The sequence below is a fragment of the Salvelinus sp. IW2-2015 genome, linkage group LG18 (genome assembly GCF_002910315.2).
Source record: "Salvelinus sp. IW2-2015 linkage group LG18, ASM291031v2, whole genome shotgun sequence".
Taxonomy (NCBI): Eukaryota; Metazoa; Chordata; class Actinopteri; order Salmoniformes; family Salmonidae; genus Salvelinus; species Salvelinus sp. IW2-2015.
The window spans coordinates 27,487,397-27,505,073 of NC_036858.1; the positions used below are offsets into that span (position 1 = coordinate 27,487,397).

General features: G+C 43.8%; 1 protein-coding gene across 4 annotated transcripts; it reads right to left on the bottom strand.

The window, feature by feature from the left end:
- Window positions 1-1,315: 1,315 nt before the first annotated feature.
- On the bottom strand, window positions 1,316-17,223 carry LOC111977380 (eukaryotic translation initiation factor 3 subunit A). 4 transcript variants are annotated; one of them, XM_024006774.2, is made up of 23 exons: window positions 17,031-17,223; window positions 14,954-15,144; window positions 14,708-14,844; window positions 14,259-14,422; window positions 13,515-13,714; window positions 13,140-13,348; window positions 12,660-12,831; window positions 12,179-12,283; window positions 11,899-11,997; window positions 11,263-11,379; window positions 10,876-11,061; window positions 10,170-10,517; window positions 8,847-8,951; window positions 8,599-8,712; window positions 8,270-8,392; window positions 5,836-5,989; window positions 5,359-5,558; window positions 3,591-3,685; window positions 3,473-3,490; window positions 2,919-3,358; window positions 2,534-2,675; window positions 2,153-2,358; window positions 1,316-1,867 (listed from the first exon to the last, which is right to left on the bottom strand). In XM_024006774.2, the coding sequence occupies exons 1-23, from the start codon at window positions 17,077-17,079 to the stop codon at window positions 1,656-1,658; spliced, it is 3,786 nt and encodes a 1,261-aa protein (XP_023862542.1). In that variant the 5' UTR covers window positions 17,080-17,223; the 3' UTR covers window positions 1,316-1,655. The 4 variants fall into 4 exon arrangements, with proteins under 4 accessions (XP_023862542.1, XP_023862541.1, XP_023862539.1 ...); XM_024006773.2 differs by having other exon boundaries at window positions 2,522-2,675; XM_024006771.2 differs by having other exon boundaries at window positions 2,534-2,696.
- Window positions 17,224-17,677: the final 454 nt, after the last annotated feature.

The window sequence follows — 17,677 nt, forward strand, 5'->3', positions numbered from 1 at the left end:
TCCATGCACACTACAAGCTCGTCGAACATCTCATTCCAAAATCATGGGCATTAATATGGAGTTGGTCCCTCCTTTGCTGCTATAACAGCCTCCATTCTTCTGGAACATTGCTGCAGGAAGTTGCTTCCATTCAGCCACAAGAGTATTGGTGAGGTTGGGCATTGGCGTTGGGCGATTAGGCCTGGCTCGCAGTCGGCGTTCCAATTAATCCCAAAGGTGTTCAATGGGGTTTAGGTCAGGGCTGTGTGCAGGCCAGTCAAGTTCTTCCACACTGATCTTGACAAACCTTTTCTGTACAGACTTCACTTTGTGCACGGGGGCATTGTCATGCTGAAACAGGAAAGGGCCTTCCCCAAACTGTTGCCACAAAGTTGGAAGCACAGAGTCGTATGCTGTAGCATTAAGATTTCCCTTCACTGGAACTAAGTGGCCTAGCTCAAACCATGAAAAATAGCCCCAGACCACTATTCCTCCACCAAACGTTACAATTGGCACTATGCATTCGGGGCAGGTAGCGTTCTCCTGGCATTCGCCAAACCCAGATTCGTCCACCACTGCCAGATGGTGAAGCGTGATTATTTACTCCAGAGAACACGTTTCCACTGCTCCAGAGTCCAATGGCGGCGAGCTTTACACCACAGCGCATGGTGATCTTAGGCTTGTGTGCGGCTGCTCGGCGATGGAAACCCATTTCATGAAGCTCCCGACAAAGTTCTTGTGCTGACATTGTTTTCAGAGGCAGTTTTGAATTTAGTAGTGAGTGTTGCAATTGAGGACAGGTTATTTTTGAGCGGTCCCGTTCTGTGATACCACTTTGCGGCTGAGCCGTTGTTGCCCCTAGACGTTTCCACTTCACAATAACAGCACTTACAGTTGAGTCCGGGGCAGCACTAGCAGGGCAGAAATTTTACATACTGACTTGAAAGGTGGCCATTCAGTAAGGCTATTCTACTGCCAATGTTGGACTATGGAGATTGCATGGCTGTGTGCTCAATTTTATACACCTGTATGCACACGGGTGTGGCTGAAATAGTCCAATCCACTAATTTGAAGGGGTATCCACATACTTTGGTATTTATAGTGCATGTAAAATGTTGTTAGGTTGAGGGTTAATGCCACATTTGATGCAGCCCAGTAAAGACCAAAAAGTTACTAAAACTTGTGTCTTACCAGGAAAATAACAAATCCTGCTCATCCTTCAAAAAGGACCAAGTGTAAGACACGTTCTACAAAGTAGCTACTAGCTATGCTACCACAATCAGTCAGACCTTGAGCATTAACAGAGAAATTGAGTGAGCAAAGAAAGAAAATCAACTGTTGAGCAAAGTACTTTATTAATAAAGGCCGTATTTATTTATAAACATGCAACTCATTGTGTCAAATATGGTTGAATGCTTTAAGATAGAACCACACACTAGATATTAAGTGAGACTAATTGTATACTCTAAGCATGCACATCAAAATGGGAATTAACTAGTTTTTAGGTTAAGAAGCAACCTTAATTTTAGCAAAATACATATTCAATGGCAATAGAGATAGCTGATGAGATGACACAAGCTTATGCCAAGGTTAAATTACTAGGAGGCTGGCAGCAATAGAGGTGTACAACAGTCATTGTGGGGCCAATTGGAAGCAGATGCTCAGAGAGGGTGGACTCAGCGGCGGGCCACAGTGGTCCAGCCGTCATCGTCGGTCTCTTCGTTGGTCTTCTTGGCGCGACCAGCGTTCTCTTTGTCTTTCTCCGAGCGCCAGGAGCTCTTCTCTCCGTCCACTTCACGCTCAACCTCTCTGGGTCTGGGGGGAGCCGGACGTTCCTCTTTACGCACATCACGCTTCTCGTCGCCGGCACGGCGCCAAGAGCCTCCTCCTGTGTGCAGAGAATCTGTCTCGTTAGGGGATGACATCTTAACTAAGTACTGTGTATAAAAATACATCCTCCAGATTGGAAACACTGCCAGAGAACAGGGGTTACAGTAGTCTCATTTTTCAGGATATAGGCATGTATGAGTATTGCTGCATTAATAGGTTGATGCTTGATATTGGTTGACGCTTGCAATGAATACAGAGCTGGCTAAATGGTTTAAAACCAAACTTTATACCGAAATGTAAAAACATGTGGCTAGTAAGGTAGGTTGCAGAGGACTCATCTTACCTTCTTCAGGCTCTCTGCTGGGTGGGGGGCGGTCACGGTCATCCTTGCGCTCAGGTCGCTCTCGACGAATAGGAGGGCGATCCTCACGGTCAGGCTCTTCCTGACGAGCAGAGTCCTGACGAGCAGAGTCTCTCCAGCTTTTCTTGGGCACCTCATCATCAGCACCCGGCCTTCTCCAAGCACCACCACCACCACCTCCCTCCTCCCTGAAAACAGAGGTCCCCGATTATGGCATAAAAAAATTAAAACACCTTTAAGACTAGTCAGCTTTCACTATATGAGTAAAACCATCCACCAGTTTAGGGGAACTCCTGATCATATAGTATATGAGGCTTCACATCACAGTGGTGCTGTTTGTAGTCCACATACTGTGCGTCTGACCTGGGTGGGCGGCGCTCAGGGAAGCGTTCGCTCTCCTGCTTTTCCTCTCCCTCGCCCTCTTCGCCCTCCTTGCTGCCGCCACCTTCGCGGGGTGGACCCCAGCTCTCCTCGCGGGCCTTCTCCCTCTCACGCCAGCCACCACCTGAAGCAGACACCAGAGCAACTGCCCATGATCCAGCACAACATGTAAGAAGAACTGGCAAAAGTTGCACCTACACAAACATTTACTATTAGAAGTTTATTAAATATTAATTAACATAATTATATGAGAACAAGTACAAGGAAGCGGGCTTTCGACAACAACACACCATACTACACAAGACAAACATGCAACCACATTTCAATTATCCATATTTCGGACAGATTAAACGGGAAACATCTATACCGGGCCGGCCAGCTGGCTTCCATGGCTTGTCGTCACGGGGTCCGCCCCTTTCGTCATCTCCTCCTCTCTTGGGGCCCCAGGTGTCATCATCAGCCCCACGTCTGGGGGCCCTGGACTCGTCCGTGCCTCTGCGGGGGCCGTCATCAAAGCCACGGCGGGGACCTCGGTCTTCGTCAAAGCCACGCCTGGGGCCATCATCGAAGCCTCTGCGGGGAGCGCGGTCCTCGTCCCCTCCCCTTCTAAGACCCCGGTCATCATCCCCAAAGGTTCTCCTTGGTGGACGGTCCTCGTCTATGCCTCTGCGCAGGGGGCGGTCGTCGTCCCCAAAGCCCCTGCGTGGGGGTCCACGGTCGTCGGCTCCACCACGGCGAGGGCCGTCTACTTCTCTCCTGGAGGGTGGCTCTCGGTCTTTGTCCTCGCCGCCATCGGCTCTCCAGTCCCTAGCGAGAAAGGACAGCATCATTATAGGACAGGTCACTTTGACCAGTGAACACAAAGTATTTTAAACCAGGTAAAATGCTTCAAATATGCAATCTGAATGAAATTCCACTCACTTATCTGGTACGGCGTCACTATAGAGAGTAACAAAAGATTTTTTTGACCAGTGAACAAAGTGTATTTTTAACCAGATGAAATGCTTCAAAAGTACAGTCTGAATTAAGTCCCACTCACTTATCAGGCACTGGGCGACGCCTTTCTGATTCAACCTCAGTACGCCTCCTCCATCCTCCTCCTCCTCCTCCCTCCTCCTTCTCAGCACCCCAGTCCTAGAGAGGAAAAGAGTGTACAACACTGAGTGACAACTTTCATTACCATTATATATATATATATATATATATACACACTCAGCAAAAAAAGAAAACGTTCCTTTTTCAGGACCCAGTCTTTCAAAGATAATGTGTAAAAATCCAAATAACTTCACAGATCTTCATTGTAAAGGGTTTAAACACTGTTTCCCATGCGTGTTCAATGACCCATAAACAATTAATGAACATGCACCTGTGGAATGGTCGTTAAGACACTAACAGCTTACTGACGGTAGGCAATTAAGGTCAAAGTTATGAAAACTTAGGACACTAAAGAGGCCTTTCTACTGACTCAAAAACACCAAAAGAAAGATGCCCAGGGTCTCTGCTCATCTGCGTGAACGTGCCTTAGGCATGCTGCAAGGAGGCATGAGGACTGCAGATGTGGCCAGGGCAACAAAATTGCAATGTCTGTACTGTGAGACGCACGCCTAAGACAGAACTACAGGGAGGCAGGACGGAAAGCTGATCGTCCTCGCAGTGGCAGTCCACGTGTAACATCTGCAGGATCGGTACATCCAAACATCACACCTGCGGGACAGGTACAGGATGGCAACAACAACTGCCCAAGTTACAGGCTGAGAGAGGCTGGACTGAGGGCTTGTAGGCCTGTTGTAAGGCAGGTCCTCACCAGACATCACCAGCAACAACTTCGCCTATGGGCACAAACCCACCGTCGCTCATCCTGACATGACCCTCCAGCATGACAATGCCACCAGCCATACTGCTCGTTCTGTGCGCGATCTCCTGCAAGACAGGAATGCCAGTGTTCTGCCATGGCCAGCGAAGAGCCCGGACCTCAATACCATTGAGCACTTCTGGGACCTGTTGGATTGGAGGGTGAGGGCTAGGGCCATTCCCTCCAAAAATGTCCGGGAACTTGCAGGTGCCTTGGTAGAAGAGTGGGGTAACATCTCACAGCAAGAACGGGCAAATCTGGTGCAGTCGATGAGGGGGAGATGCACTGCAGTACTTAATGCAGCTGGTGGCCACACCAGATACTGACTGTTACTTTTGATTTTGACTCCCTCTTTGTTCAGGGACACATTTTTCCATTTCTGTTAGTCACAAGTCTGTGGAACTTGTTCAGTTCATGTCTCAGTTGTTGAATCTTGTTGTGTTCATACAAATATTTACACATGTTAAGTTTGCTGAAAATAAACGCAGTTGACAGTGAGAAGACGTTTCTTTTTTTTGCTGAGTTTATATATATATATATATATATATTTTTTTAAAGAACACCATATTTGAAACATTATGATCATTTCATACCTTTACCTGATATTTTTGGGACTTCATAACTAAGTAAACAGGGAAATGGAGGACATGAATGTACCACTTTCCACCGAAAATGTCAAGAAACTTCACTTTTTACTTTAAGATGGCTGCCTGTGCTTCTCGCTCTCAGTTCGCCGGTGAAATAGAAGTGCATTTAATTTCATGTCGCTCTTTTGAGCGATCAATGAAGGAGAATCATCGCTGAGCGAAAAAAACTTAAGCGCTATATAAACCCATTTATAAATATTATCATTATTTTAACATCCCTCTAAAGTGAGCCACCTTTGACTCAACAGAAAGTGAGCTGTGAGAAAGTGCTCTGGAGGAGATGTTGGCAAGAATGTGTCGTAGGCTACCTTAGCTTCTCCTCTGGGTTTCTCCTCAGACCTAGCAGGGGCCCTCATCTCTTCCTCCCTGCGGCGCTCACGCTCCTCGATCTCCTGCTGCCGGGCTCGCTGCTTCCTCTCCTGCTCCTCTAGTTTGCGCAGGCGCTCCTGGTACTCCGCCTCCTCTGCCTCGCGTGCTTCCTGCTCGATGCGCTCACGCTCCTCGCGCTCTGCAACACCACATGGATAACATGTCGATTCAGACAACAGGACACTGAAGACTATGGGGCAACCGTCACATGGGACACCCAGATGAACAAACACCAACCAACACACTTCGACCCGAAATCTGTGTTCATAACTTTTTTTGCAGATGTCTTCCATTGACATCAATTAAGTTACTATTACCTTTCAGAGACACTAAGAGTTGATAAGATCTAAGATAACTTGACATCCATACTATATACACCAATTATTGTCTGGGCCTGAGGTGTAACTCTGAGGTACCTTTCTTGAGCTGCTCCTCGTGGATGCGCTGGGCCTCCTCCCCCTTCTGGCGGTAGAAGGTGTTGCGGCGGTCCTCCTTGCGCTGAATCTTCCTCTCCTCTAGACGCTTCTTCTTCTCCTCCACCAGGCGCTCCTGGAACTGTTTCAGTTTTTCCTTGGATGGTAACAAGACAACATAAATATTGAGGTGTATTCTTAATGAAACAAAAAGAGCTTACTGAAGTGTATTCTTAATAAAAGGGGAACAAAAATTAAAATAACTCAGGCAAAATAACTCATGGTAGAACTCCATTGGCAATTAACACTTTTTTGGGGGTTGTTCCTGCTTTCTTTGTAGCAACTGATAAGCTCTTTAAAGTAAATATTCACCCATGTTGAATGTTATATTGTTTTTGTGCATCGCTGAGTGATGTTCTATCGATTCCCTGGGCCAATTCATGTTAATCTGAGATATTGCCGTTCAAGCAGGCAGAAATTCTGCCGGTTATGATGTAGTATTGAGATAAAGCTGCTCTCACTAGACTGGAAGTTAATAGGACTTTTAGATTGCCAAAACATCCATCGTACATGTCGGATTTCAATACTGGCAGATGTCATAACGTGGTAGGTTGTCTTCTCTCGAATGAGCCATTGACCATATATTCCTACCTCAAGAAATGTGTAATTTAACATGGGGTCTAACGGTGTTCACACCTTTCAGACAATTTTTGTGAACTCAGTGCGGTTTGCTTAATTTTTGTGCAGTGTGAACACTCCAAAAGGAACTCAGACCCCTCAAAAGAGCCCCCAACAGAAACCATCTCAAGAGGTGGTCTGAGCTTGGTTCGCTTGAATTCTGCCGCCCGGTTCCCTTTTTTAGGGCAATGTGAACACTAAGCTCCCCAGGTTTGCTTGCTATTAATCCCGCGCCACACAATAGACTATTGCAACACCGTTTCCCCTGCCATAGGCCCTCACATTGGTGCCACAAAAGAGAGAAAATGTTGTGCAGGTACATGGAAAAAATGTGTGCTGTTTTTGGATATTGATTAGCGATTATCAAGGATGCACAGAAATGCCAAAATACTCTGTGTGGACTTTAGTTCAGATCATTTGTATGCGATGTGATCTACAGGCTTCATAAGTTGTTTATTCAATAGTGGGGTTTGAATAGCGTGAGATGACAACACATTTGATAAGAAAACATAAGAGTACAAAATATATTCTAGCTCTTAAAGGGGCAGTAGCCTACATTGGGTGTACAATTTTCAATTACAGCATTATTTAATCTGCAGTTATTCTTCTGCTATTTATTCTGTTGCCAATATGTACATGTTAATAGTATCTTCTGATTGCATTTAGTTAAAAGGTGAGCCATAATTGTAATCTATTAGCTTCCAAAATGTAAGTAGGTATATGGTATATCTAGCTGTCCGTTAACACATTCGGATGGAATGGCTTGTCCTGCACTTTGTAAAAATCTTGGAATGTTGGAAAAAGATCTTGGTTCCTTTCTAAACATAGCAATGTGAACACAAAGAGGACTCGCACCACAAAATAGGTGAAGTGAACTGGCAAACGAGTTGCGTCCTCAAAGGCAAGGGCAGCGTGAATACAAAGAGAACAGATCTTTTGCTTTTATTTTTACCACATAGGTTATTTTGGTTATTTTAAAGAGGACTATATGTGAAAACACCTTAACACATTTCTCCTATTTGTCACTCGTCATGCAATGGACTGACGAGTGACAAATAGTAGAAATGTATTAGGGTGTTTCCACATATAGTCTATTGTGATTGTCAGACTCCACTCTGAGGCATATTGATCTGCAGGTTAAACATGGTGAGATTGTAGACTTAAATTGATAGTGCAGTTTGTTTAGGCGATATTACAGCTAACTAGCTACTTCACATGCTAATATTGACTTTAGTATTATTGTGTAGCTATGTTAGCTAGCCCGCCCATATATAGAGCACTGCATTGTGGGTTTTGTAGTCGACTTGAGCTGCATCAGATTTCCACATGTTGCTACCAACCTTATTATAACGACTCAATGAAAAGACAATTCACAATAAATATTGTTCAGTGTTATGGAACACTTGAAATTACAGAAATTAGTGGTTTTGGGTGGATTTTTCCTTTAATGCCATTGCCAATGGGCTTCTAGAATCGGTAGTTTCATGCACATTTTAATTAAGTAATAAGGCACGAGGGGGTGTGGTATATGGCCAATATACCACAGCTAAGAGCTGTTCTTATGCGCAATGCCTGGATACAGCTCTTAGCCGTGGTATATTGGCCATATACCACAAACCCCGAGGCGCCTTACTGCTATTATAAACTGGTTCCCAATGTAATTAGAACAGTAAACAGTTACTTGTCATACCCCTGTTATAACACAGCTTTCAGTCAATCAGCATCCAGGGGCCAAACCGGTTTTAAAAATGGCATTTACCTCGTAGATGAAGCTTCGAGCGTCTGTTATTTTGCCCACAAAGTTCTCCTTGTCCTCCATCATTCTGGACATCCTTTGCTTGTGCTCCAAGGCCCTCTCACGCTCCACCTTCATGTTGCTGATCTACAACACAAAAACAGATGGACCATAATCATTGACCATTGTGTAACCACAATTAAAATGTTTGTTTTTTTCATCACTAAAAACATGGACCAGTCAGCCTTACAGTTTTCCATTGCTAGAGCATTCAGTTTGTGCTTGCCATCTACAATGGCTTTGTGTTTAACATTCACAAAAGGCATAGACACTGAATAAATATATTGTCTTACCCTCTCCTCCTCTTGGAGCTCCCATAACTCCATGTCCTTGACACGCTGCTCCTCATAGGCCTTCTTGATCAAGGGGATCTCCTCCAGACGTTTGGCCCTCTCAAAGTAGTCAATCTGCAAGGACCAGTCCACACATGAAACATTGAGTGAGTAATTTTCCCCCTAGTGGAGGTCTTTATGCATCACCTGTTTAACAGGCAAGACCAAAAACAAGGAATTTACATTTGCTGAAATGTAAATGTCTTCACCTTTTTCTCCTGGTTCTTCAGGCGGTCCTGAAGCTCTCTCTTCTCCTTCTCAAGCTGCTCCACCTGTTTGGACATGATGAAGTCAGGGTCCAGATCCTCAAGGTCCTGTGCAAAGGGAGGTAAACAGTTAGTTCATTTCACCATTGTAGATCCACACTTCATTCCCAAAACTCATTCTAAATATAGATTTATATTCCGGACTCCGACATTGCTTGTTCTAACATATCTTAAATTTCTTGTTCTTTTTACTTTTGGATTATGTGTGCATTGTATTGCTAGATATTGTTGCGATTTGAGCTAGAAATATAAGCATTTCGCTGACCTGAAATAACACCTGCAAAATTGTATACGTGATCAATAAACTTTGATTTCAGATGTTATCTATACTGAACAAAAATAAATGCAACAATTTCAAAGATTTTCCCGAGTTACAGTTCATATCAAAATCAGTCAATTGTAATTAATTCATTAAGCCCTTATCTATGGATTTCACATGACTGGGAATACAGCTATGCATTTGTTCGTCACATATACCTTTTATAAAAAAGGTAGGGGCGTGGCTCAGAAAACCAGTCAGTATTTGGTGTGACCACCATTTGCCTCATGCAGCGCGACAGAGTTGATCAAGCTGTTGACTGTGGCCTGTGGAATGACATCCCACTCCTCTTTAATGGCTGTGAAAAGTTGCTGGATATTGCGAGAACTGGAACACGCTGTCGTACACGTCGATCCAGAGCATCCGAAACATGCTCAATGGGTAACATGGCTGGTGAGTATGCAGGGCATGGAAGAACTGGGACATTTTCTGCTTCCAGGAATTGTGTACAGATCCTTGCGACATGGGGCCGTGCATTATCATGCTGAAACATGGTGATGGCGGCGGATGAATGTCACGACAATGGACCTCGGGACTCGTCACGGTATCTCTGTGCATTCAAATTGCCATTGATAAAATGTAATTGTGTTCATTGTCCGTAGCTTGTGCCTGTCCATACCATAACCCCACCACCACTATGGGGCACTCTGTTCACAATGTTGACATCAGCAAACCGCTCAAATAAGATTTGTGTGTCTATGGAACATTTCTGTGATCTTTGATTTCAGCACATGAAAATGGGACCAACAATTTACATGTTGAGTTTATATAATTTTTGTTCAGTGTACATTCCAGGCAAACACTTATGGTACTGATAAGGGTTTGACCCATTGGGGGAAAAAACGTGTCTTAAAGTCGATCTCAACGTGATTTTTTCATGTCTAACAAAGCAATATGTTGGACGGGGGTCAGAGTGTACAGCTTAGTTGAGCTTGTGTGTAGTTTACCTCTATATCGATGTCTTTGAAGGCCTTGGCTCCCAGTTCGGTCTTCTTTATCTGCTCCAGCCGCTCGCGCACAGTCTTTTTCTTGATCTGCTCGTGCTCCTGCATGATGCGCTCCTTCTCGCGCTCCTTGGCCTCCTGGCGCAGGCGCTCCTCCTCTGCCTTGCGCACCTTCTGCAGCTCTGCCTCGCGTTGCTCCAGCTCCTCTTTCTCCCGCTGGATGTTGAGGTTCTCCAGACGCTCCTTGCGCTCCTCGATGGTCTGCCGGCGGGCCAGGATGCGCTGGTGCTCCTTGCGGCCGTTCTTCAGGTAGGCGGTGATGGCTAGCTGGCTCTGCTCCTCGCGCACTTTCTGGAAATGGTGGACAAGAGGGTAGAAGAGTGAGAGATGGGGATAGGTTTGTTAGAGTGAGAATGAAGAGGAGCAATAAAGATTGATACTGCGTGAAACCCTTATTCATGCACAATGTGAATTGGTGGTGTGTGTGTGTGTGTGTGTGTATGTACGGAACAATACATATAGTATTGGGCCAAAATTTTACATTTTCAAAATGCCTTAAATACCTTATAATAATTTATGGAATGCACAATGGGATGATGGAATAGAAAGCACGTTTTGATATTTTATCAGGGAGGACAGCGACGTTGTCTACTTTTTGAGGGCTAGCAGTGCATGTACAAATGCTATCTCGGCGGGAGGCTGTGCTCACCAGCATGGATGCAGGCTTGATGACCTGGATTGCCTTGGCCAAGGAAGACGACATGGCTGTCAGCTGGTTCCTGATCTGGGCAGAGGGCATGTTCTGCAAGAACGGCCCCACGGGAGAGTCCTCTTTGGTCGAGTAATTCAGGTCCGAACCAAAGCTCAGGTTCCGAGTGGTATGGTCAATTCGAACCTAGAAAAAGAAATTTTAAAAAGATTTCAAGTGTGCCATTCTGTGTAACGAACAGAAGTGTGTTAATATTTTAGTTGTGGAAATACTGACTGAATTCAAAGTGTATAGGTATGAAAAAAACAATGTATTTAGGTGAAAAATCAACTTGGTTGTTTGTACAATTTTGCACAGAGAATATTATTGACATGTCCAGTTCTCTACCTGCAGATCGCAGTGTCGGGCAGCATCCACAATGGAGCGCTCCAATTGGAAGGGATCCACAAAAGGAACCAGGGAGGCCAGACGGTTGAACTCAATGCTTTGATAGATCTGAGCCACCTAATATCCAATAAAAATAAAACAGTGTTCAGTGATTAGTTAATAGGACCACAATTTACATGAAATACATGACATGTTACACAGCATATCATTACAATCAATGAAAACATGCATTCCACATTATAGCAGGGATGGGCAACATCCTGAGGCTTGAGGGCCACGTCGGGATTTTTATTTTGACCGTTTGTTAGTAATAAAAAAAAAGAAATCAATGCGCACCGTAAAAAGGGCAGTTATTTACTCTCTATCAGGTTTTAGATGTTTAAATGTAGTTTAATCCACTTTTTTTTGGTTTACTAAATCCATCGTGGGTATTTAAATCGGTTCGCGGGCCTCCTAGTGCCCATCCCTGCACTATAGAGTTACAAGGACAACAGACACGGTTAATAATAAAGATATATTGTATGGCATTGTATTGAATCAGTTATTGTTTGGCACATATTCGTGCCATTTAATTACGAGTGAGATTAACAGACCATTAAAGTATAAGTGAGCAATCCAAAATTAGCAACAAGTCACCTGCTGCAGCAGCCTGAGGATGGTGTTACTCTGCAGGTGAGGAACATATTGCTGGAGGTCCGCCTCCTTCTCAGACTGGTCTCTCACCCAGTTCAACACCTAAGAGGAAGGTCAATCCCACAGATGAAGAAAAAGAAATGGTAAATGAATCAGCCATGACACAAATAGTTGTAATTTCAGAGGAATTATATGTGTATGTATTTTATTTTGTTTTTTGGACAGTTGCAAGACAAATTGCCCAATGTTGCGTCATTGTAACTTTTCTGAATTCAAATGTTACCTTTGTTACTCTTCCGCTCAGCTTCAGTGGGTGGAAGTCCATCTCTAGCCAATTGTACAGCTCCTTCACTTCAGGTACAATGTACTGCAGCAAGTTGAACCGAACCTAACGGGGAAACATAACATGCACATAGCACTGTGAACAACCCCTGACAAAAGGACAACTAAAAAAGAAACAGCAGTTGGTTAAACTTTCTCTGACTTCTCTAGGGGTAAAAACCAAGTCAGCCTATTTTTGGACCCGGGTCACAAGCTAACGTCATGTAAGTAAATCTCAGCAATGGAAAAACGAGTGTTTATTTGAATTGTTCCTTATGTAGTAAACAAATGTATCTGTATGGGTAGTTCACAGGACTAAAACAAGTTTACCACTAGAATACACACTCCTAACACTGACATATGGGACATACTGTTACCGGCCTGCTCACAAACAGAAATCTATAGTTATTTCTATAGTCTGTTCCATGCATGTGGGTATATACCATGTCATTGATGAGGCTCTGGCGGGTTGGTGGGGACTGCAGGCCCAGTAGTGTGGCCAGCCTACGGTGTTTCTCCACAATTATGCCGTCCATGTCCAACAGGCGGGCGATGTCTGTGCGTTCCGGGGTGATGGGAATGGACAGGGTGGCCAGGAGGACCCTTGTGGACATCCTGAGGGAGAGAGAGGAGAGCCGTGACCAACTGCCTGACCTGCAACCTTGGATCTACCCATCACCAAACATTGATGACAAAAAGCACACTAACATGAAGAGGAAGGGGGCAGTGTCCTGTAGTGTAACAAAAGGCTCTGATTAGTTGCAAATGGGGCAGAGATGTGAGGGTGACTGATCGACAGGTGATTAAGGTGAGAGAGAAACCATAAGTCCGGTTGATGAAAGGTCTGACAATTTTTGTTGTTGTTGTTGTTAAGGGAATGTGCCACACATTCCAACAGACTGGTCAGGACTGGGCTTGCATACCTCTGCATCTCTTCCTGGGTGAGGTTCTTGCGCATCTCCCTGGAAAGGTGGTAGAGGCGATGGAGGGTGCAGGCGTGGAACAGGGCATTCCCAGACTTCCAAAACACAGTGGACACCTTGTTATAGTAGTTGGCCATAAGTTGAGGCTTGGGGGGCTTCTTGGAAAGGGCGAAGAGACCATGGATGTCTTCCACAGCCTTGAAAGCTTCCTGTAAAAATCAGAAATCTAATTTCACCATTCATAACACATAAAATCAATGTTCATAATAAAATGTAGATAAAATTGCCTGTTGAAAAAAGAAAATGGGCAATAAAAGTATTCGAGATGCAACATTGTTACAACTAAACATGGCAAGCTAATCATATTTGACATACCTGCCAGAGCTCCATGGCGATGGCACTGTCCAGTTGCACCAGGCGTGTCTCCAGGTGCATAGACTGGCTCTCAGGGTTGTTCAGGTTGATGGCTGTGCTCTGGTTGTGGTGGCGCTGGATCTGACCCAGATGCATGCGCAGATTGTCACAAAGCTTCCGGAACTCTGCCTTACGGGTGTACTGAAGGCAGAACTTGAAAGCTGTGGAGTACATTAGGATAAGATTGGGATAAGGAGCAATAAATTGATTATGGTGCCAGAAAATGTGAGTAAACCTAACACTACAGTCACAGCATATTACACGTATGCATCTCAGACTAATATATATTTCTAATAACAAGATTGTTAGATATTATCAAACCTACACTCGAACCGGGCACTGAAAATGTACATCAGGGGGCAGCAAAAGGCAGCACGCAAGTGATTTTTTGGGGACCCCCAAAGTTCAGTAAAAATTATTTTAGTTTTTGGTTAAAAAAAATACTAATCACCAAGAATTCAGCTAAAAAAATATAATTTCAGGAATCTGTTTCTAAGTATTTCCACAAAAAAAAAATAGAATGTTTCAATGTAATCAGGTAAGAAATGCTATTTTCCAAAACAATCTTTTTGGGCTTACTTGTGGTAAATTTGCCGTGTACAAATTATTATAATTATTTTCGCTCCCGACCATCCACTGACAAATTGGGTGAATGTAGTTGCCTACCCGGATGTACACCAGCTTAAAAGTTCAGATTGTGCTCACCTTGTTGGGCAATGTCATGGTAGAGGCGCTCCACCTTGGAGTTGTTACGCAGCAAGTCCAGGCATTGGCGGTAGGATTCCCACAGAAATTTCACCCAGGGAGTGAGCAGCAGACGGTCTGTACGATCCTGGGTGTCTTCACCACTCACAGCGCTCAGAAGTACACTAGGATCACACAAGGTAGTCAAGTCATATTTGAGCTCACAGAACTACACTGTCAACATTGCATCACAGTGCACACATCACCACCATGCTAATGGATTACAGCAGAGGTGAAGCACAATAGTTATCATGTTTACAGCTATTAAAAGGTGGGAACAATCAATAAGTTTGCAGATAGTCCAATTTATCTGAAATATAGCATCAGCCCATCACATTGGAATAAGGTTTCAATGGACCCATATCTCAAAGTTAAATAAAAGGTTCCTAGTTAAATAAAAGGTTAAATACCTCTCAGGAGTCTGGATGTTGTCAAGATCCTCAATGTCCAGGACCATCTGCTGCGACTCCCCCTTGGCTGTCTCCGTCTTCTCCTCGGCCAACTTCAGGTAGGCTCGAACCACATCCTCAAGGGATTTGATGTTCACCTACAAAACAAAATAGAGGGTCATACTTAACTCCGGCAGGTGAGTGACTTTGTAGGATCAATAGTATCCCACATTTACGCTTGTCCAAGAGAGGTGTTGGTGTGCTGACCTGCTGGCAGATGTTCTTGTACTGGTATAGGCCCTCCTTGGCCAGGTGGCTCTTGCGCAGGTCCACGCAGAGCTCCAGGTACTTGAGCATGATGGGCTCGTGGATCTTCTGCCATGTTCGATGCTTTTTGCTCTTAATGACATCGTACAAAACATCCAAAGCTGGCTGCTTTTTGCCCACCTCCAAAAACTCTGTAAAAACATAGCACATTACATGAAAAAGGATGAAAAAAGTTCTGAAGGTGAATCAGTTGCTGCAATATAACTTTCATGCACAAGGGACACCTAATAGATTACAAATATCTGAGTCCGGTTTCCCCGACGCCGCTGGAATTTAGGCTTACGAGTGTTTTAACGATGCATCTTTCCTACAACAGCCGAAGATGCAACGAGAGAACATTGCTAAGAGCATCATTGAGGCATGTGTCGATACTGATAGGATCGAAAGAAAGGCAGCCCGTCTCTCAGATCAGCTTTCTCCATTCAAATCCTACCTGGATATTATAATTATTCCACAATAATGACAGATCAGCCCCTAGAAAGATATCACTTATGGCCGCAAATATTGAGACGGCTTATTCTAACGATTATCCTATAATAACGTACTTAATCATGATTTGGCACATCATTGCACACATTAGGCTACACATCATTAAATATATTGAGGCAGAAATTACAGACAGTAGCCAAATAAAACAACACTGAATTAACATGAAATTGATTTCAATATCATTGAAATAACAGTATATGGGCCTATGTATCCTATACTTTAGTTAGGCTGTTTATATTTGAATGCAGTCATCTCGGCTCTCATTTGAAGCATATTTTTTTATCCTTTGCTTGTTTATAACAACTACAGACATTGGCAACTTTGGATTTGTAGTCAACTTCGTGATGTTGTCGATGGTCAGAGACAGATAAACATCTTGATCTGTTTAGTGGACGTCTGTGTATAAAGTGACGCAGCAGGGGGGGGGGAGAAACACATCTAACCACGCATTTTGCTGTTCTTCAAGTGGTCTGAGGCAGGCTTTAGATTATGAGCTTTTTCACGTGCAACTTTAGTAATGATGTCGAATGAGATTTAACGATGCTTCTACGAAGGTTCGTTCTAATGATGAACATAGCCTTAAGATACTTTTGGGAAACGAGGCCCTGATAGCTGACTGTATTTATCTTATTTTTTATTCTCACATACACCGGACAGGTCCAGTGAAATGTGTTGTTTTACAGGGTCAGCAATAGTAGTACGGGACCCCTAGACTAAGGGTTACTGTCCCAACCGCTAGGCTACTAGCTGCACTTTAGCTACTATAGTAGCTATTTAGCTACACCCCAATCCAGCCATATGTTATGACTAACAAGTGACAATATAACTGCAAGATTAATTAGTACTGAGAATGTTAGCTATGACAACATCATTTGACAACCGACTTTCAAGGGGGGGGGGGGGGTCATGTGCAAACCCTGCCCGGGGAACAGGGCGATACAAAACGAACTCGCCCATAGATAGCCAATCTTAGCTGGGCCTTCTGTTTTGGTGATCTAATCTAGCTAGTTACCTAGTTAGTTATCCAATACAAGGCTAAAAACAATAACCAGCAGCAGCTCTTACCTTTCAGTTGATGTGGCGAAACCGAATATTACTGACTTCCGAGAGAGTTGAACAAGTTGATCCCCGTGTCAATAGTTAGCAGCTTAGCTAGGGGATATGCTAATACGTTAGCTAACCCTTCAAGGCTAGGACGTGCTGACGTTAACGTTAGCTAGTCAGTGTGAACAAGATGGCAGGTACTTTTCGATGCACCCGGCCTAACATCAGTGACAAACATAAATCTGATCGGTGTGACTTTAGATTTCAAGTACTCTTGCTGAATTGGCCGGGCTATGAGACCTTTTAACGTAATTATGGGTGGTGTTATTCAAAGGCCTAGTGATACGGGTGGCTTGAATGAGTGTACCTATACTTACAACATGTCTTCCCCGCCATGCGTAGCTAGCGAACCACGGCAAGCCAATGTGAATACATAACTGGGACGCAAGCGCGGACATCTAAGAAATGATCATATATGACTCACCATTTGCTCGTTTGAGAGCATTCTCCGGTCGTTGGAAATATGCCGGCATTTTTCTGACTTTCTCGCGGAATGAAGAGAAGGTTGGTTTGGGTGAATTTTACTAATTTCACCGGTCCATCCGCGCCAGGCATTCACCCGTTTCGACAAGCTCCTAGGAAAGGATTGAACCACGTGAACGGCCCACATCAGTGACGACAAAGGTTCCCGTATGTAACAGAAGAGACGTACATCAGATAGAAAGGCTGTAATGTAAGTAAATTATTAAACGTATGTATATTGATTGACAGGAAAATTTATTACAATTTCATGTGATTTTTTTTCATGACGTTGCCGTAAAGAATTAAACAAATAAATATAAATTCAATATTTAATAAACATTAATTTGGTTTGCAGGCATTTGAGATGAAAACATGACCTGACATTTAATGTGACATTTAAATATGAGCACAACATAAACAAAAAAAGGAAATTTGTGATACATTGATTGGTGGTAAATTACATATTTTTTCTATGAGAGGATAAGAGGAATTAACTGTTCTAATATAGTATTTCTATAGTGACGATACAGTAATACCGCCAACACAGCAGGTGGCACCAAAGAGATTAATCCTAAACGACGAAAAAGTCTGCATTTGTGCTTGTGTTTC